The sequence below is a fragment of the Pollachius pollachius genome (genome assembly GCF_949987615.1).
Source record: "Pollachius pollachius genome assembly, chromosome: 1".
Lineage (NCBI taxonomy): Eukaryota > Metazoa > Chordata > Actinopteri > Gadiformes > Gadidae > Pollachius > Pollachius pollachius.
The window spans coordinates 49,660,918-49,681,622 of record NC_136934.1 but is presented as its reverse complement, the minus strand read 5'-3'; the positions used below and the strand labels follow the sequence as shown (position 1 = coordinate 49,681,622).

At 49.2% G+C, this 20,705-nt stretch overlaps 1 protein-coding gene across 1 annotated transcript in view; it reads left to right on the top strand.

Moving 5' to 3' along the window:
• Positions 1 to 20,072, top strand: part of LOC307081813 (trafficking kinesin-binding protein 1-like) — a 34,357-nt gene extending 14,285 nt beyond the window's left edge. Inside the window, 15 exon segments of the mRNA XM_079745153.1 lie at positions 2,575 to 2,651; positions 4,551 to 4,667; positions 5,572 to 5,672; positions 6,239 to 6,347; positions 6,858 to 6,936; positions 7,142 to 7,272; positions 7,633 to 7,707; positions 8,403 to 8,540; positions 9,010 to 9,086; positions 9,824 to 10,069; positions 12,170 to 12,510; positions 14,764 to 15,309; positions 17,196 to 17,298; positions 18,915 to 19,470; positions 19,472 to 20,072. Of these exon segments, the coding sequence (XP_079601279.1) occupies positions 2,601 to 2,651; positions 4,551 to 4,667; positions 5,572 to 5,672; positions 6,239 to 6,347; positions 6,858 to 6,936; positions 7,142 to 7,272; positions 7,633 to 7,707; positions 8,403 to 8,540; positions 9,010 to 9,086; positions 9,824 to 10,069; positions 12,170 to 12,510; positions 14,764 to 15,309; positions 17,196 to 17,298; positions 18,915 to 19,470; positions 19,472 to 19,927 (3,126 nt within the window). The 5' untranslated portion in view covers positions 2,575 to 2,600 and the 3' untranslated portion in view covers positions 19,928 to 20,072.
• Positions 20,073 to 20,705: the final 633 nt, after the last annotated feature.

Sequence of the window (20,705 nt, the reverse complement as noted above, 5' to 3'; positions counted from 1 at the left end):
GGGTGGCAACAGGGAGACGGGCAGACTCGTGGGCAGCAGACTGAGGAATTTAATGCTGCACCTCCCTCTATTCTTTATCACCTTCGGGCTGATCAAGAGATTGGCAAGGAAGAAAACGGCTTCCTTCTTCCTTCAAAAGATTTAACGTGAAAAGTTCAAAATCCAGTAATTATTTTAAAACAGCCGTCAGAAAAAGGGAGATGTCAACAGAGCACCTTATTATAATCATCAGTTTCAAATGAAAGCAAACCCTTAAATTGTTAGAAATTACATTGAACTTGATTTGAGAGCAAATAAACACATAAGGCCTAAAATATCGTCAATTATGAGTTTGGTGAGAATGGAACAAACTCGGTAGCTAGAAAACAGTGTATTAAGCTAGTATAGCTCGCCCATTCTCCAACATCCACATGGCCATTGCCTCCTTGTGCATTCTTCAACACACATGGATTTACGCTCAATTTGGCTCAGAACAGTCTATGCAACTCCCAGGCTTCCACTTACTCTTGTCGTTTACCTTGAACAGTATTCCAGACTCAATCAAGAGCTGGCATCCCAATTCACTTTTTGAAAGGCGATTACAGTTCTGTCCAAACGGGTGTTGGCCGACGTCCTTGTGTCTGTTTATCTTTTATTATCAAAGTAGCGAAACGATGCATTCATGTGTGTGGATGCACTTCATGCCAAATATGTTGTTCAAGGGTAGCGACAAAGAGGCTGATATGCTTGTGTGTTTCCTGTTAATGATCCCTCCGATAAGTTTCCATGTAAATATACTTCACCCCTTAACACACCCAGGAGAGATAAGTGCGGGTGTGTGTAGGTTGCTAGGCGATAAGCTGTTTTAATTGCCTCTGCATCTTCATCACAACTTTCATGGACACTTTAATAACAAAAAACCTTACTCCAAATTGTATTCAGTGTATTTGTCACAAGTAGTCAACACATGTACATGTTTCTTTCAGCAAAGAACTTGACCAAATAGATCCAGCGATTTTTCTATGTTTTCTATTCTGTTGCAACATGACGGTATCCCTTAAGGTTCCTAACTCTTCCTCCTGGGTTTTTTGAAGTACCTACCTTCTCGTCTGAGACTAAGGGATAGGGTTAGGTGAGGCTGTCAAATCGAATTTGAATGTGGGCTTATGGTCACGACAATGAATATGTCGTGACTGAAGGTTTGGCCAATAATTCAAAACAATTAATCCTCTGGTTAGTTTTGTAAAAAAAAATGATATTGGCCCATTGCAATACCTTGATCCAATGAATTATGATTGAAAATATGCCTTTCCAATTCTGGTTTCTCGTCTTGGTGCTTAATGTGACACCTATTTTCCCCTATCGCCCCACTTGAGTGTGTTGGGCCTTTGGGAGCTCATTTGTGTTTTGAAGAAGTTAGCATGAAGCTATTGGAGGCACATGGAGCATACTCTTTAAGGACCTGGAAAATAATAATAATCCAATTTCTAAAGATTTTAAATTATTAAACATTTTGGGTTATCAAAAGTTACAGATCGCCGGTTTCACCTATCTGCTGTCATCTCTTTAATAGATAACATTGAAATGATTTGCATGGTACAGCTCTGCTTTACATCCTCTCTGCTTGCTTTATCTGTCATGTTTTATGATGTTTGATGTATTATAATGTTTGAGAAATATGGATTTGCAATATGTATGAATACTTTTTATTTTACTAGGATATAGCCAGACAGACTGCCTGCCCTTCAACATACTTTGTTGAAGAAACATCAAGTCAATTGCTGGCCTATGATGAATATAGACAGATATTACGTAACAGGCAATCTCATGTGGGGCATTATATTTGCTCTAATAGGCTTATCATAGGTGTGGATAAAATCACTGGTACTCAGTGCCCTATCTTCTAGACTGTTCCTTAACAGGTGAGTCCAGCTGTGTTTGTGTCCGGGCTGTGTAGAGAACATGAACGGGTGCAGGGACGCTGCTGGCAACGGCCTTGGGCCCCTATGGCTTGGTTTGTGCCACATGGTGGCACGTGAAAACAAATTTATGCATTAATGATTTGATCGCAAAATGCATTGCTGACCACCAAAATAGTGATGAATATGAATTTTTTTTTTTTTTTTTATCGACTTGCATTTACCTCCTGGCATTGTCAAATGTCAGTCTGTGACCGCTTTTACCCGCACGTTTTCCTTTATTTTCCCATTGTACATAAACATCTAGCAAGAGGGGTGTGTTTGTGTGTGGGTGTGTGGGTGTGTCACTCGCCTCAGTTAAACTTCACCAGCCTGTCTTACTAGCAAAGAGAAAGAAAACCTCCAAATCATACATTACCTGGGTATGAATGGTATATGTCTTAATGACATGCAATTCAAATTATGCACATAAATGTTTTTTGATGGTTTGTGTTTTTTAAAATATTGATAACATCTCTCTGTCTCTCTCTCTCTCTCTCTCTCTCTCTCTCTCTCTCTCTCTCTCTCTCTGTCTCTGTCTCTCTCTCTGTCTCTCTCTCTCTCTCTCTCTCTCTCTCTCTCTCTCTCTCTCTCTCTCTCTCTCTCTCTTTCTCTGTCTCTCTCTCTCTCTCTCCAGTGTTGTGTGCTGATAGAGTGGGCCAGATGACCAAGACGTATAGCGACATAGACGCCGTCACTAGGCTACTGGAAGAGGTACGTTGGCACCAAACACACACACACACACACACACACACACACACACACACACACACGAAACAAACATGGAGCACAATGTGTTACCATGAGCATAACACTAAAACGACAGATCCGTTTTCTTTACCTTGCCATTCATTCCTGGTTAAGAGGATATGGTGAAAGGCCATACGCAGCAGACTGTGTTTCACTATGGTATATAGGTACGTCAAACACGCTGTACGCCGCTCATGGTAGGATGGAGGGCCCAGTGGTGGGGCTACCTGGAGATATGGAGTCGGTTTGCGATGCCTATACTTGCAATGGTGAGAAATGGGGCTATTTGGGTCAGCGAAGGTGTTGTTGATTTGGTTCTTGGACTGATTTGCCAGGGTGGAAGAGCAGACCGTCCTCTCAGAAAGACGTACAGAGCAGGTATATATATAAACCTAAAGCTCACAGATGAAAGCCTTTGCATTACGTCAGTATTATGAAGATTAATAAACTGGGTGTCGTTGGCAGCACTGTTTGGATTCCATCATTTGGAGTTCATCTACAAAGGGCTCGCCAAAAAAAGAAACTTTGAGATTGCTGCTCTATGCATTTGGACACAGGCTGCTCTGTTCAGCTACAATGCTGACCATTCAAAACGACACGGTCGATAAAACCATATCATAAAACTGAGTTTGAAATTCAAATGTGTTCCGCGTGATGGCCAGCTTCTCCATCTAGACATCCTGATGCATGGTGTCCTTTTAAGGTCAACTTCCCGGATAACCAACCTCATCTTTACTCTGACTTTATCCCGCTTCTTTGATCTGTTGATCTTTAATTTAAATGGATGGATGTTGCGGTCCTGCTGTATTCCGTTGTACTCTTGTTGACTAACAGAAACACAGGCGCACATGCAAATGAAACTAGGACACATGAAACATGATCTGCATCATATCCTCCTTCAGTGGCACTGGGGACTGTGGTGTACGTGACATATCACTCGGTCCTATTTGTGTGGGAATGAAAGAACACCTTACGAGACTCGAATTTTTGATTCTATATATGGTACACAGTCATGAGTGGTTAACAAACTAATTAGATAACAATGGTTCAAATGCTTCTGGTTATTGTAGTTCCTCAACACATTTCTTCTGAATTATAATTATCGTGAAATTATTTATACAAAACAATACAGCACACAATTATAGTGATTCTCAACTGGTGGGTCGCAAGTCAACGTTTGGTTGCGCCCCAGAGGTGGGTTGCGAAGGGATTTTTAGCATAGATCGGCTAAATCTTAAACCCATGAATTAACTAATATTTCGATGTTAATTCATGTTTCAATGGCTTACTATTTCATTGAGTTGACCAATGTTGAAAATATAAATATCATAAAGCTCAAAAATACTCTACGATGCAGGAAAACCCTAGATTGTACGTACCTGGAGCCTTCCTGAGTGTGCTTAGCATACCTGTAATTCGAGCAGAACGCCTCTAGTCTTTTGTCCCAGGACGACAGAAATATTTCCGCAGTCCTTTGTGAGCCCACTGTGAGCTTTAATTACATATCAGTGGGTGTCTTTGTGTTACATATTGTGCTCACATTCAACCTTGTTTGCTTTAGTGTTGACCAAGCAAAAACGTTGTTTGATAGGGTGATGCCATTCTTTTGGCCCTCTTTCTTCAATCTTGGATCCTTGGAGTTTTTCGTATGCGTTCTGGTCCCACTATTACAAGCTTATAAAATAAGATACACAGAATAGAAACTGCAATAATGTGTTTCACCAGAGATGGCGCTGTCGCTGATGTTTAATTCCAACGGCAACAATTCACAAATCCCGTTCTGAAGGGAATTCTCTTCATGCTTGTAACTTGCTGCTGGTCCCTTAACGCCGACCGGTGTGTTATCTCCCTCTGCCTGTGCAGAAAGAACGAGACCTGGAGCTGGCCGCTCGCATCGGCCAGTCGCTGCTGAAGAAGAACAAAACGCTGAGCGACCGGAATGGCTTGTTGGAGGAACAGGTGGAGCACATTCGAGAGGAGGTAAGCCTCGAACAGCAGCCCTCCACAGGCTCTTATGTTACGCCAGAGCTGTGACGCTGACAGCAGTGACGCCGTTGGCAGGGCTCACCGTCGGTTCGATGATGCTCCACCTCGTGCGAAGGGGACACGTTGTTGTTGTAGTGTACTCTTCATGACGAGGAGCTGTCGTTAAAACACAACACAATGAGGAGTAGCAGATGCCGCATCATTTTCAATCCTTGACACTCATTGTGAGGAGGGTTATTATTATGATACCCCTCCTGGTTTAATGACCTACCCTGATCAGAAGTGAGAAATACGTATGTGAAGTAGTTTTATTTCTGTCTCTCTCTCGCTGTCTCTCTCTGTCTCTCTCTCTCTGTCTCTCTGTCTTTCTCTCTCTCTCTCTATCTCTCTTGTCTCCCTCCCTTCCTCCCTCCCCCCCTCCCTCCCTCTCTCCCTCCCTCCCTCTCTCTCTCTCTCTCTCTCTCTCTCTCTCTCCCCTCCCTCTTCCCCCTCCCTCCCTCCCTCCCTCTCTCTCCCTCCCTCTCTCTCTCTCTCTCTCTCTCTCTCGTCTCCCTCCCTTCCTCCCTCCCCCCCTCCCTCTCTCCCTCCCTCCCTCTCTCTCTCTCTCCCCTCCCTCTCCCCCCTCCCTCCCTCCCTCCCTCTCTCTCCCTCCCTCCCTCCCTCTCTCTCTCTCTCTCCCCCCCTCTCTCTCCCCTCCCTCTTCCCCCTCCCTCCCTCCCTCCCTCTCTCTCCCTCCCTCTCTCTCTCTCTCTCTCTCTCTCTCCCTCTCTCTCTCTCTCTCTCTCTCTCTCTCTCTCTCTCTCTCTCTCTCTCTCTCTCTCTCTCTCCCTCCCTCTCCCTCTCCCCCCTCCCTCTCCTCCCTCTCCCCCCTCCCCCCCCCCCCCTCTGACATGCGTAGGTTTCCCAGCTGCGTCACGACCTCTCCATGAAGGATGAGCTGCTGCAGTTCTACACCAGCGTGGCGGAGGAGAGCGAGGGCGAGTCCACCACCTCCACACCGTGAGACCCACCCCCTCGTCACCCCCCCCTCGGGCTCTCCCCCCACTCTCTGCCCCGACACCTCCACACAGATGGAGGAACATGTGGTCTAAGAGCTTGCCAATGTCCCCTATAGTGTCATTCTAAGAGTACGACCGGGACAGGCTGAAGTGGGGGGGGGGTTCCCTACATACTGGCACGAATCAAAATTGGACATTTAGGATTTCAAATCACTTTGATTTGTAGGCGCAATTTGTGGATTGATTAATCTCTGTAATGTGGAGTTGATAGGTATAAGATCCCATGAGAATGATCGGATTTATGTTTTTAATACATTTGCTGTAATTGTTATAGTATTTTAATGATAGATTAGTAATAATACAGCAAGCAGCCGAGTTGTATTTGTGTTCCTTCATTGTGTCCCATTGACCTATCTATAAAACGTCCAAATAACAAAACCAAAAAGGTCTCTGGTTTGTTTTCTCTGACGTATTGAGCTATATGGGAATAGGAGTGTACATCATTAGGATATTGATCAATCAGTTTCTCCTGCTTTATATCTTCTTCCTCTTTTGGGCTGTTTCCAGGATACGGCAGAGCGATCCAAATGTCACCGTTCCCACTTACTTACCTCTGGACTCCCTGCAGAAGAAACTCAAAGACCTGGAGGCAGAGAACATATCTCTGCGATCCGAGGTAGAACACGCACGCGCGCACACACACACACACACACACACACACACACACACACACACACACACACACACACACACACACACACACACACACAAACACTCACACATGCACATACACAGATCACAGGCTAAACAGTTATATCAGTGAAACTCAGGATAGAAAAATAAAGACTTTTTTTCGTTCTAGTATTTTACTATTATTATTGTTATTCATGAAAAAAAACTTTTTCAGTCAAAGGTCTTCACAATGGAGCTTTGTCCACACTCGCACGCATACACACCCACACACAATTATACATCTAAGACTTTTACAAGTTCACCAGGAACAGCTAGCAGGTGGTTAGGTGTGTTGCTGAAGGGTACCCTGGCATGAAAGCAGCCGCCCTGCAGAGCTAAATGCCTGGTTGCTCAAGGGTACCGTGGAACTAAAGCAGCAGCCCTCCTGGGCTAAAGTGATGAGTGAGAAGGCTTGTAATGGTGGATTGTCTCCATAATGGGAATGTCTGTCCAGGCCACTCATCTGGAGACGGAGACCATTTCCTACGAAGAGAAGGAACAGCAGCTGGTCAACGACTGTGTTAAAGAACTACGTGAGTATTGGACCAGGAAGCACTTGTTATTTTGTATTGGATTACTCATAAGTCCTTCACCATTCAATCGCTGTCGTTATTCATTTACCGTCTGCAAAATATTTGCGAAGTTTATCGACTGCAGATTTTCAAACATTCATGATGGGGAAGTGGGATTTGGGGTTTTTAAAGTGCGTGGGTGTTCGCGCATGTGTGTGTTGCGCAGGATGTGCCAACATGCAGATGTCGAGCCTGGCCGAGGAGCTGGGGAGGAAATCGGACGACGCCTCCCGCCAGCAGGAGGAGATTACACACCTCCTGTCCCAGATCGTGGACCTCCAGAAGAAGGCTAAGTCGGTGCGTGCACACCGGCTATTTTAAAATAGTTTTAAATGTTTTGTATTTTTTCTCTCAACATCTCGAGGTTGGGAATGTCCTTGAACTGCTGTAAAGAGGATGGGGTATGGTATTTAATGATGTTTATTTTTTGTTGTGTATGTGTGTTGTGTGTGTGTTGTGTGTGTGTGTGTTGTGTATGTGTGTTGTGTGTGTGTGTGTTGTGTACGTGTGTTGTGTATGCGTGTTGTATGTGTGTGTGTCGGTATGTGTGTTGTGTGTGTGTGTGTTGTGTACATGTGTTGTGTATGCGTGTTGTATGTGTGTTGTGTACGTGTGTTGTGTATGTGTGTTGTGTGTGTGTGTGTGCGCTGTGTTTAGTATGCTGTGGAGAACGAGGAGCTGACGCAGCACCTTGGAGCTGCCAAAGACGCCCAGAGGCAACTCACTGCTGAGGTGCTATTAAAGAATGTACAGTGTGTGTTGGCCGACTTCATGAGAGTACATTATGCTAAAGGTAGCGCCATGGCTATAGCCGTTGGTGTTTCAGGTTTGCCAAAATAAGGACACATTTATATCTAGTCTAATTGCAATATACAGCAATTTAGCTTATTATGTATGTTACTTTGTATATGTCCATGTTTGTGTATGAATGCATCTTTCTTTATGTTTAAAAAATAATATGACTACAAAAAATAGGGAAAATTCACATCTTGCATCTATTTTGATTGTTTTTTTAATCTCAAAAAGAGCAATCGTGACATAGGTTGCTTTGGAATTAATTATTAACTCTGTCTGTCTGTGTCTGCCTTTCTGTCTGTGTGTCTGTGTGTGTGTGTGTGTGTGTGTCGGTGTGTGTGTCTGTCTGTCTGTATGTCTGTCTGTCTGTCTGTCTGTGTGTGTCTGTGTGTGTGTGTGTGTGTGTGTGTGTGTCTGCCTTTCTGTGTGTGTGTGTGTCTGTGTGTGTCTCTGGTGTGTGTGTGTGTGCGTGCGTCTGTGTGTGTGTGCGTGCGTCTTTGTGTGTCTGTGTGTGCGTGCGTCTGTGTGTGTGTGCGTGCGTCTTTGTGTGTCTGTGTGTGCGTACGTCTGTGTGTGTCTGTGTGTGCGTCTGCGTCTGTGTGTGTGTGCGTGTGTGTGCGTGCGCCTCTCAGCTTCGGGAGCTGGAGGATAAGTACGCAGAGTGCATGGAGATGCTCCATGAGGCCCAGGAGGAGCTGAAGAACCTGAGGAACAAGACGCTGCCGCTCACCACGCCGCGACGCTTCCACTCCCTGGGCCTGTTTCCCATGGTACTGACCCCGGCGGCTTAGCTCAACAGAGGGGCCTACCGCGTGGAAGGGCCCTGTGGCGGTTTAAAGGTCCCATGACGTGCCACCAGGTGTGAGTGTGATTGGCCGCTACAGGCCGTAGCGGCCTGTAATCTGCCCCTTATGACATCACAAGTGGGCGTGTCCACCTAGATGTGTGACGGATGGATAGAGCAACGTTTGCCACAGTCCGCTGGGTAGGCTGGTGGACTGATCTATCCAGCACGCGTCTAGGTGGACGCGCCCACTTGTGATGTCATAAGGGGCAGATTTTCCAAACGGCGTGTAAGGCTAATCACACTCGCACCTGGTGGCATGTCATGGGACCTTTAACTAACTATAGCCACTCGAGTGCCTCCTGTAGCAACTTTGGATCAAGTGCATGACACACGCATAGAATGTCCTTTGTCCGTTTGCATTTTTATTTATTAGTTTTTTTCTATGTGCTCAGGACTCCTTGGCAGCTGAAATAGAGGGAACTATGAGGAAGGAACTTCAAATGGATGATCCAGATGTTGAAGAACAAAAGTATGTCCATCGTGCGTTCTCATGTAAACAATTCTGCAAAATTCTGTATTCTGAAAAAATGTACCTACTTTGGTTTGATTGGCAGATTTTCAACGCGGATGGGCTTAGGTTTCCTGTGCTATGACGCTATGAAAGGATTGTTTATATTGGAGTCAACTTAAAATATGACAATGAATGAATGAATGAATTATAAGTTAATGAATCAATGTATTAATCTATCAAAATATATATAAGTTAAATAAGTATAATTAAAGAGTTAATTTAAGAGAGACGGTTAAGTGCAGGTATGTGTCTAGTGTCTTGAAGGTCAGAGTAAGGACCTGGCCAGCCTTGTTAATCCAGTACGTGCGTGTCACGGCACACAGCCGGAGAGAAACAACCACCCCGATGCCTATCTCCACTACCATTTCATTTGCATGCCGTGTGTGTGTGTGTGTCCGTTTACATGTGTGTTAAGGGCTGATTATGGCTCCACGTCGTTCATGCAACACAACGACCACGCAGACGCTGCGACGCAGTCCTGAACCTTTATGGTTCTGCGTCGGGTTTTAGTGAGCGGACCAATCACAGACGGGATCACCTCGACGGGAGGTTAAAATGTTTGGGCGTCGCACGTCCGGCCCTTGAGGTGGACGCAAGGAGGGGCCGCGAGGGCGTAAAGGGGGTAAAGAACGTGGGACCTAGCGTCTACATACACCCGCCTGTCCTAATCGTACCCCCCCCCTCTCCCGCCCCAGGCTGCACCCCAAGCGGGTCTTCCAGACGGTGAAGAACCTGAACCTGATGCGGCAGCAGCGCTCGTCGCTGGCGCCCTCGCCGCTCAACATCCCAGGCTCCAACCAGACGTCCTGCCTGACGTCGGGCCGCTCCAGCCGGGTGGGCACGCCGCACTCCTGCTCCACGTACGGCGGCAGCGAGTCGGGCAGCGGGCCGTACTGCCCCGACAACAAGACGGGCGGAGTCCTGGAGGCCCACCATGACGGGTGAGCAGCGGGGCGATTCAACGCGTTCTGGTCGCGGTTTCGATTTTAGCGTCAAACGATCACAAAACTAATCGAATCGAGTTTTCTCAATATATAATTTTTTTTTTTATTAAATGTTTTATAGAAAGTGCAGAATAGCTGGATACATATCTGTACATTAGTTTTAGATTTAAACATTTTTATTTTTAACCAATTTGTGTATTTTTTGTAAGGCGAGACTTCAAAGTTCTCAGTTACAAAGTGTTTTTTGGGACAGGCTGAATAAATACAACATGTTTTCAAATTCGAAAATAATCGTTTGAATAATCGTGATTTCAATATTGACCAAAATAATCGTGATTATGATTTTTCCCATAATCGAGCAGCCCTGGTGAGCGGTGAGATGCCCCATGAGTGTTTGTGTTTGTGGTGCGCTTCATCCGCGAAGGAGGAAATCCTTTGGCTGCTAGTGTATGTAAAGGTGCCATATTATACCACCAGGTGTGAGTGTGATCAGCCGTTACAAGCCGTTTTGAAAATCGGCCTCTTCTGACATTACAAGTGTGCGTGTCCACCTAGATGTGTGCTGGATAGATCAGTCCACCAGCCTACCCAGTGGACTGTAGCAAACGTTGCTCATCTATCCGTCATACATCCAGGTGGACGCACCCACTTGTGATGTCAGAAGAGGCAGATTTTCAAAACGGCTTGTAACGGCTGATCACACTCACACCTGGTGGTATAACGTCACATTTAAATAGAACATGATTGACGCACACAGAACACGTCTGTAACACGTGAAACATCAGGCAGTGGGGTTTGTTTAGGGCAGGGCATAGTCAAGAACAATGATACTTCCATACATACTTACACTATGTTATCTGCATTTTTTAGTGTTGATAGATCATAATAAAGATATCCAGTGGGTGAATCAAAGTTTGACTCACCCAGCACGTAGTTATTTAACTTGGTCTTTCTCTCTTGTTCCATGAAGCGAACAGGTCAGGTTTAACCTTTGTTTGTAGGCTGGGTGTTTAGACCTCTGCTAAGCTGGTATAACCAGGCATCTTGCACGACAACAAAGCAGACAATGGCCCTGCTGAGTTTCACTGTTGTCAGCTAACACAGCAGAAACCGACTTTATCATTTGTTGATAACAGTACAGCGTGAGGAAGAAATGCTCCGTCTTTGTTGCTGAGGAGACACCTGTCTTCACTGAGGGTGTTTTGAACTATTCATTTATATTATATTATTTTAGTTTTTTTCATTAGAGTGAAACCAATGCTCTTTGCAATGGTGTACAATAAGTATCATCTCCAGATTAACACAATTATGTGACTGAACCTGATTTGAGATCAGATTAAATTAGACTAGATTAAAATGTATTTTTTTGGTGGCCCCTTAACCCTGTACCCTCTTTCTCTCTCTCTCTCGCTCTCTCTCTCCCCCTCTCTCCCTCCTCCCCCTCTCTCTCTCTCTCTCCCTCTCTCCCTCCTCCCTCTCTCTCTCTCTCTCTCTCTCTCTCTCTCTATCTCTCTCTCCCTCTCTCTCTCTCTCTCTCCCTCTCTCCCTCTCTCTCTCTGTCTCTCCCTCCTCTTTCTCCCCCCCTCCCTCTCTCTCCCTCTCTCTCTTCCCAACCCTCCCTCTCCCTCTCTCTCTCTTTGTCCCCCCCTCCCTCCCTCTCTCTCTCTCCCTCCCCCCTCCCTCTCTCTCCCTCTCTCTCTCTCTCTCCCCCCTCCCTCCCCCTCCCTCCCTCTCTCTCTCTCTCTCTCCCTCCCCCCTCCCTCCCTCTCTCTCCCTCTCTCTCTCTCTCTCTCTGTCCCCCCCTCCCTCCCTCTCTCTCTCTCTCTCTCCCTCCCCCCTCCCTCCCTCTCCCTCTCTCTCTCTCTCTCCCTCCCCCCTCCCTCCCTCTCTCTCTCTCTCTCTCTCTCTCTCTGTCCCCCCTCCCTCCCTCTCTCTCTCTCTCTCTCTCTCTCTCTCTCTCTCTCTCTCTCTCTGTCCCCCCCTCCCTCCCTCACTCCCTCCCTCCCTCTCTCTCTCTCTCTCTCCCTCCCCCCTCCCTCCCTCTCTCTCCCTCCCTCTCTCCCTCCCTCCCCCCCTCCCCTCCCTCCCCACCCGCAGGTCGGACGACTCCAACCGGCGCCCTGTGGGCGCCCCGGGGACCCCCGGGGGGCGGGACCTGGAGGCGGCGCTGCGTCGCCTCTCGCTGCGCCGCGACAACTACGTCTCGGAGCGGCGCTTCTTCGAGGAGGAGCGGGAGCGCAAGCTGGCCTACCTGGCCAAGGAGGAGCAGGGCGAGGACGGGGAGGAGAAGGGCAGCAGCGGCGGGGACCCCGGGACCCCCACGGAGAGCCTGCTGTCGCTGTGCACGCACCCGTCCCTGGGCAGCATGTGGTCAGGCTACTCCTTCACCCCCAGGTCCTACCTGCCCGAGAAGCTGCAGATCGTCAAGCCCCTCGAAGGTGAATATCCCCCCCCCCCCACCGGGAATCAAAGCGCTCAGAGCGGCCGCGCCGAACGCTCCCGTTCAGAGCCCCCTCCCACTGCTGCCCCGCTCTCTGTTGCCCCGACCGAGACCCGCCCCTTCAGGAAGCCCCCTGGGAAGCCCCGGCGGACCTCTAACCCGAGCTCCCCCTTCCGACTCGCAGTCCCGGTCCGCACCGGGGCTCCCAGGGGGCCGAGGAAATCCGAGGCTGTGAGCGGCGCGCGCAAAGCGCCGGTCTGTCCCGGGGCAGCTCCGGGCTTGCTGGTGTTGAGTGGCGGTGCTCCCCCCCCCCCCCCGGTCACTGGGCTGCTGGAGATGCTGGAGCAGCATGAGGAAGGGTTAGCGCTGCTGGGTTAGCGCTGCTGGTTTGAGATCTGAAGTGGTCTTGTGCTGGCGTTCAAGCCCCTTCCAAGTAGACCACTCGCGTCCTATCTCCTCACGAGAACCATACTCGCGTCCCAGCCCCTCCCGAATACACCACTCGATTCCTAGCTTCTCCCGAGAACAATGCTCACATCCTAGCCCCTCCCGAGATCAATGTTCACACCCTAGCCCCTCCCAAGTGTCATAATCACATCCTAGCTCCTACCAAGTGTCATAATCACATCCTAGCTCCTACCAAGTGTCATAATCACATCCTAGCTCCTACCAAGTGTCATAATCACATCCTAGCTCCTACCAAGTGCCATAATCACATCCTAGCTCCTACCAAGTACAATACTCACATCCTAGTCCCTCCCATGGGCAATTCTCACATCCTAGCCCCGCACTATACAGTCCCTCCAGAAAAATGCGGGTTTTTTTTGTGATTGTTGCGGCCAAAAATCCTTGGTTATATCGGCACGATTTCTTAAAAAATGCTATGAAATATGCGGCATATTTATGCAATTTTATGCAATGAAAATGCCGGAAATGCACAAAATGCAGCTTTTCGATGACGTTCACGTCGCGTAATTACGTCACTTCATAACGTTCCCATGGCAACAGGGGGAAATGGCTGCTCTTGTGTGAAGTAAACGCAACATTTTTCAACTTTCTTCTCAGATATATTTGACTTTTTTGCAAAGAAATGCGGGGATTATGAAATCATGCAAGCCCCGCATATTTTGCGCGGAAATCTGCAATTTATGTGTTGAAAGTGCGGCATATTTGAAGAAATGCGGCCCCCGCATGAATATGCGGACTTTGGCTGATTATGCGTTGAATGATGCGATCGCATAATCGTGTTTTTCTGGAGGGACTGACTATAAGGCTGTAAGGAGATGTCAGTAGGTGTCTGTGGCACCCCCTACTGGTGGGATTTGAAACCAAATAATAAAAATGGAGGGCCACAATATATACTGAGGACAAGGTGACCTACCAATTTGTACAGATAACCAATTGGTGTTCCTTAACATGTTATTTTCCATGCTATTGCGTGTCATTATCCTGCAGCACTAAAGGATTGTAACCTTTTCGGAAAATACTGGAATAGTTTTGGTAGTTTGTGACACTTGAATCATAATGGAACTCAAATGCTCTATATTCTAGTTGACTTGTTTTGCCTAATTCTGGCAGTAAGTTTGCATTAACATTGCGATGAAAACATTTGCAAACATTTCTACCCACCCTGTCCCATTGCCATGTTGTTGTCTCACTTCACTCTTTCCCTGTGTGTTGTCTTCTTTTGTTAGTCAAAGCTATGTGAATAAAAGGGTTCACTAACTTTTCCTATTTCCTTTTTCTTTCCTTACTCTTCCTTTTTTATTGTTATTATCTGCCACCCAATTTACATTAACACGCTCACAAAATCGTTCAAATGTATAACCCACTTTGTATGATGTTAACATACTGAACGATTGACAAACTGCTTTATCGTAAGGTGCCAACAGCATCAATTCAGATTTAATTTGAACAATTTAATATTTTAAACAATGTGATTTTAATTACTGTGACGCAAAATAATTGATCGTTGATAAGAAACCTTGGCTGATTGATATTTCCAACTAATAGAGTAGAGTAAATAACTTCCTCAACCATCCTCCCACTAGTTAATTCAATGCATGTTTAATAGTTTTATACTGATTGTTTCAAGTATATATACAAAATAAGCTGCATTGCATCATGGGTGATATCATGGTTCCACCATGCATCGAATCACAATCTCTTGAAAGACATCGGCACTGCGCTCCGGCACACATGGCCCACATCCTTTAACCTTTGACCTCCTATCATCTGCCCCTCCCACCAGGCTCGGCCACCCTCCACGCGTGGCAGCTGCTGGCCCAGCCCCACCTGGGGGGTCTGCTAGACCACCGGCCGGGCGTGGTCACCAAGGGCTTCCGTACCCTGGACCAGGACCAGGACCCTTCGGAGGCCGGGGACTGGCAGCTGGACCAACCCGAGGAGGACGACGAGTCCCTCCGCTCGTACCCGGGCCTCTCCAGTGAGGAGGACCTCCCCGTCTCCCGCCTGCCCTGGGCGTCCACGCCCAACCTCCGCCACGCCACGAACAACGGCGGCGTCGGCGTCCACCGGAGCGGGCGCAACGACAACAACAATGACAACGCCGACGAGGACAGTAGCCTGTTGGAATCGCTGAGGGGCGCGCGAGAGGGGGAGGCGTTCGGGGGGAAAGACGGACCCTCCCTCGACGGCCTGCCTTCCCCTCCCTGCTCCAGCCGCTCCTCTCCCGTCTCCGTCGCCGCGACGACGCCGTCCGCCGACGAGAATGCCGGCTGCGGCGAGCCCTTAGACTTCCCGGCCCTGCCGGCCGGAGCGCTGGACGGCTTGCCCGGTGAGGGGGTCTCACACGCGGAGCTCGGGGCTTCGTGACACCTCGCGCCCCCCCCCCCCCCCCCCCCCCCCCACGACGCATGCACGCACGTCGGGGGAGGGGGGGAGGGACGGTGTAGGGCCTCATGGGTCTACAACGGACATGTCGCTCATCCCGTACCTGCTGAGTTCTTTGTTTAATACCGTCCCGCCCGTCTGTCGTGCACACCTCCATGCTCATCACGTGCACGTACCTCCATGTCCAGGCGCACGTCTACCTCCACGCCCCACCCCTTGTCCGGCCCTGTTTGCCACCGTCATCGCGCCATGAGCCAAAGTAAAACATCGTTTGGATTACTCCTCTCCAGCTCTGTCATTCATTCATTCCCTTCGGGCTCCTTTTGAGGTGCATGTGCTTCCCGTGATGCGACGCTAGAATCAGCCCTCAGGATTTGCACCACCTCTGATCTGCATCACGTGCGCACGCCTCCGTGACCAGTGGGTGGTGCCGGCCCCTGCGGTCTGATTCTAGTTGTCCGTCCAAACACCGCTCTCCCTCGTTCACTCTGGCCTTCCTCCGACCCGGCACCGCACTGCTAGCGTGCGCCACCCAGCGTTGGGTTGGTTTAGAAACCTCGTTTGACATTCGCATTTCCCTTGCAAATCGTTTCCGTTTCAAATCTATTCCCTCTTGCGCCGTCCCTATGCTTTGCGTCCTCCCCTTCCCCTGTGTTCTCCACATCCTCCTTAATCTGCTTCGCCAGCGAGTTTAGCATACAAATAGTTTGAAGGGCTTCAAATTCATTTTATTCAAAAAAACTTTTTTCTGCTTGATCCAAGGAAGAGATAATCTGTCAAAGAGTCTGAAAATCTCCAACAATAATCCTTACAGACAGATATCTGGGCTAAACACCTTTTGTGTAGCTCGGGTGACACCATCACAGCTGCCAGCGTCACATGGTCACATGACATCACATGCCTGGTTAATATTAGAGGACCCAGAGTGGCTAAAGTATAGAGTCACCTTCACACTCTCACAGACACACACATGCACATGTACACGCACAAGCACAGGGCTTTGTTGTTTAATTGAATCAATTCTTAAATGTAATTCATCAGTTTAATGTTGCAGCCTCTACTTGATTACACCACACCACTTTATTAAGTTTCCTATCTCTCCTCTGGCTGAATGCACAACGTATCCCCTATATCTGTCTACTATCTGCTTTTGGTTTCTAAATCTTGGGGGTATTCTATGGTATAATTCCAGGATCTTGCTCCACCCCTGCACTGATTTAATGGATCATGTTAATGCGCTAATTCAGATGGCTGATTCAATATACTGTATGTGGTTGGTGGTTTATCTTCTGAAAGAAGAACTATTACCTTTCGCAAAACCAATCCCTCGCTATCTGGGCTCTGGGAAATGACTTAAACACAGGAGCATGCACAAGCACAACCACACAAGCATTGGTGCTTCTCTGACTTGCCTAATGCACTTTGTCCTAATGGTGTTTTAAGGAGTGTGGTCATGCAGAAAACGATCAGTGGGTTAGCAATTGATCATATATATACAGTCAATTAATTAAACCCTGGGTAGAGATCCTGGCTTACTGCAAACAATCCTGTATTTGTTGTTTGACAGATACAGCATGGGTAATAATCCATGTTTTGGCAGACATAAGTTGGCTAGATCATCGCTTGCTGATCCAGCAAACGTTTCGCTTAAGTATTGGTTAAAATAGCAAACTATAATGATCTGTTCAAATGAAATGAGTTGAACCGAGTGACGTACTGCAGTCCTCGGCCCCAGTGTGACCACAGCCTGAGTGTGTATTCACAGTGCCGCACCGTGGCCTGATGTCTCCATACTAACCTCTAACCCTTTGGCCCTCCCTCTAACCCCAGCCATCTTCCCAGGGAAGTGCATGTCCCAAACCAGCTCCACCTACACCTTCACCACCTGCAGGATCCTCCACCCCTCCGACCAGCTCACCTCCGTCTCCTCCAGGTAAGAACGGCTCAAGGTGCCTCCGCCTGCTTGTAGTGGATCACAAGCTGTTCGTCAATGGAGGGTATGGTCATAGGGAGGGCATCATTAAATACCTATAGGGATACCTGATGTCTGATCTGTCGCAAATTTAATTAAAATGCATCAGAAGACCCGGGCAAATTAAATCCAGTAAGAGTGGCAGAATCAGTCACGCCACTCACTGATTTAATAATGAGAGCAAAGCAAGCATAACGATGATTTTTTTCATTCAAGACTGGTATATTTGGTAGAAAGTCACGTCAAAATACGCGCGTAGATTAATGTCTCCTAGATTTTGGTTCCAATATTGCTTAAGAGGGGGGATGAATCTATTTTTTAGTTTGAAACCTTTTTAAAAATGTGATAACGATTAACATATGCTGTGGTATCTTGCGCCAACCAAATACCGCTGATCCTGTCACTCACGTTACTGCCGTCTGATTGGCTTTGGCAGGTCATATGATGAGGATGACGAGGGGGGCCTCTACCACATGGTAGTGATGGCTGGCGTAGAGCAGGCCCACTGAGCGCGCTCACAGGAGTGCGCAGTGTGGGTGAGGCTGCATGAGAGTGTGCTTTGTGTGTGAGGGTGCTTAGTGCACGTTAACCAGAGCTAGCCTAACCTCCCTGAACTCACTCTCTCACCGGCCCTAAATCCAAAGGACACTTTTTACGCACGGACACACTAATAAACGTAACGGCACTTTATGTTAAAAAGGGAGGAGGATGCAACTCAAATCTTACTCGCTTGAGTAATATTTGAATTATCTTACCTTAAGTATGCAATTGGTATAACCTACTAAATGTATTATTATTTTAGTGTTGTTATTATTACTATTAATTATTATGGTTCTCTGTTCCTCCAATGGCTGCCTGAAGGGCTGTTATAGTTGTAAACTAGGGAGGAGAAATACTTAAATCTAAACTGCTATTTACTTGCACTTACAACTAAATATCAGATTATGTGTCAAGATAAGCATTTATAAAATATACTTTGTGAACAATATTCTTTATCAAAAGAACACAAATGCACTCCCTATTATACGCAACGGTGCATGTTCTACAAAGACAACAGTGCCCTCACATCTCTTATCAAACCTGGCTATGGACAACGAAATAACAGAAACGTTGAACTATAGTGTGATAGACACACTAGGCATGGATTTGAGTTTGCCGGCCCTCTAAAGGAACCTGTGAAAATCACAGCTTAACTTGCATCATGGAGGACAAAACCATCTGCAAAATATGCAAGTGATGCTGTGCAAAACCATCAAGGAGGCAAAATGAACTGTTCTTCTTAGCATGAGCTGAACAGCAGCAGTTGACTGTGTACTTTGCACTACCCTCTATTGTGGCTCCCGTTATACAGCAGTAAACTCACCAATGCGGTCGCTTTGATTAACACTAATTTCCTTTTCCCTTCACTCATCGGGCCGTCGTCATTTTGCTGCGTGTCTAACGTTTACATCATTCTCCTACTTTCATCCCCTCTTCTCCATTTCCCCTCCCTTCCCCCTGTACCCCGATCCCCTCCGCCTGTACCCCGAATCCCCTCTCTCACCCCTCCCTCCCCCTCCTCCCCTCCCTCCCCCCAGCCCCAGGTCGGCCTATCAGAGCAGCCCTGGCGTGGGCGGGGCCGCGTCGCCCGTCCCTTCGCCGCGGCCCCAGTTCTCCAACCCGGCCACGCCCCCCTGCACCACGCCCTGTCTCACTCCCCGCCGCCTCTCCCTGTCCCGGGCCGAGTCCTCCACCAACCGCCGGGACAGCACGCGCACCACCAGCACCTCCCTGGGGCTGGTGCGCCTCCTGGTGGAGCACGGCATCTCCGCCTCCGTCTACGACCCGCGCAGCTGGGACCGCGGCGGGCTGGGGGCGGAGCCTGAGGAGGAGGCGGGGGAGGAGCTCTGGGAGGACGAGGCAGCGGGGCGCCCCGGCTCCCTCCTCTTCCTCCCCTCCACGCCGCCCAACTCGCCGACCCACCGCTGCGGCTCCAGGTCCGTGTCGTCCTCCCACCACCAGGGGGCGCCGCCGCCGCCTGGGGCCGGCTTCCAGTTCGGCCCGACGGACGAGCCGCTGTTCTACGAGAGGTTCCTGGCGTCGCGGCCGGCCCAGACCATCCTGAAGGAGGTGCTGGCTGAGTTCCAGAGGGACCCCCCCCCTGCCGGGCTCGTACCAGAGCCGGCTGGAGGCCACCAACCTGCGGCTCGTCGACAAGCTCAAGCGCTTCCGCACCCTGGGGCCCGCCCCCGGGGCCCGCGCGGCGGCGACGGCGGCGGGGGGCGGGGCTCTGCTGGGGCCCTACGGCCCCCCCCCGGGGCTGTCCAGCGCCGCGATGGGCGGGGGACTGGGGCCCGTGTTGAACGCGGGGCTCCGGAGGAACCGCAGCTACCCCGCCATGGTGGGGGCCAGCATGGCCATGAAGGACCCCGGGGGGCCCCCCAGCAGCGCGGAGCTGTTCCTGGGCCACGCCCTGTCCACGCAGCGCGCGGACGCGGCGCACGTAGCTCACGCGCGGCCCCCGGAGGAACAGACGCACGCGGCGGCGGCGGCGGCGGCGGCGGCCATACCAAAAATAACCTCCTACGGACAGCCCTGGCCGGACGACTGAGTGGAGGGCATTCAAGAACCGTACGGATTAAAACCACGCCATGTTCCCCATTTCAAGATCAGCGGTTCGGATCGCCCGGTACGACGGCTCGGACGCCCAAACAGCCCCCCCGGCCGGACGTGCGTCACACACGAAGAGAGTCCTCCTCCCGTCAACGCCGCCCCACCGTACAATAGGCAGAGAAGTGCCCCGCCCCCGATTGATCTGGGATCATCGGCGTTACCTCTGCACCGACCGGAGCCTGAGCAGGACCGGCATTGTGACACCCCCCAAACCGAGTCAGGCTGCGGAGCCGGTCCAGGGCCCGTCGAGCAGTCTCTAAGCCCCGCGGTCCATGCTGTACCTCCATGACATAGGGGGAGGGAACAACGAAATGCTGTCTACCGGCACGTATTGTTTTTCAATCTGTGTTTTAATTTAAAACGGTGGATTAAATAGGGCGTACACATGACACTGTTAACCATCCGCTGTGCTCAACGGTCTTGTATGAAAGTGTGCGGATAGAGAAAAAAAAAAAAAAGTATATTATTTTTTACGAAAAAACGAAAGTTGTGGGATTGTGGTTTTAATCCCGCAGTCCCGCTGCCCTGTCCTCTGGCCGATTAACTGAATGTCGTGCGGTCCTGTGTCTGGATACGGCCAACCTACTGTAGCCCCCGGGGACACGGGGCGCGTGCGCCTCACAAAGCTCCGTTGAATTTGCCTTATCGGATGGTGGGAGCGAGCCAGAGTATGCGGCGCCAAACTAACCTTCCGAGGTCTCCTCTCGTGTCGTTTT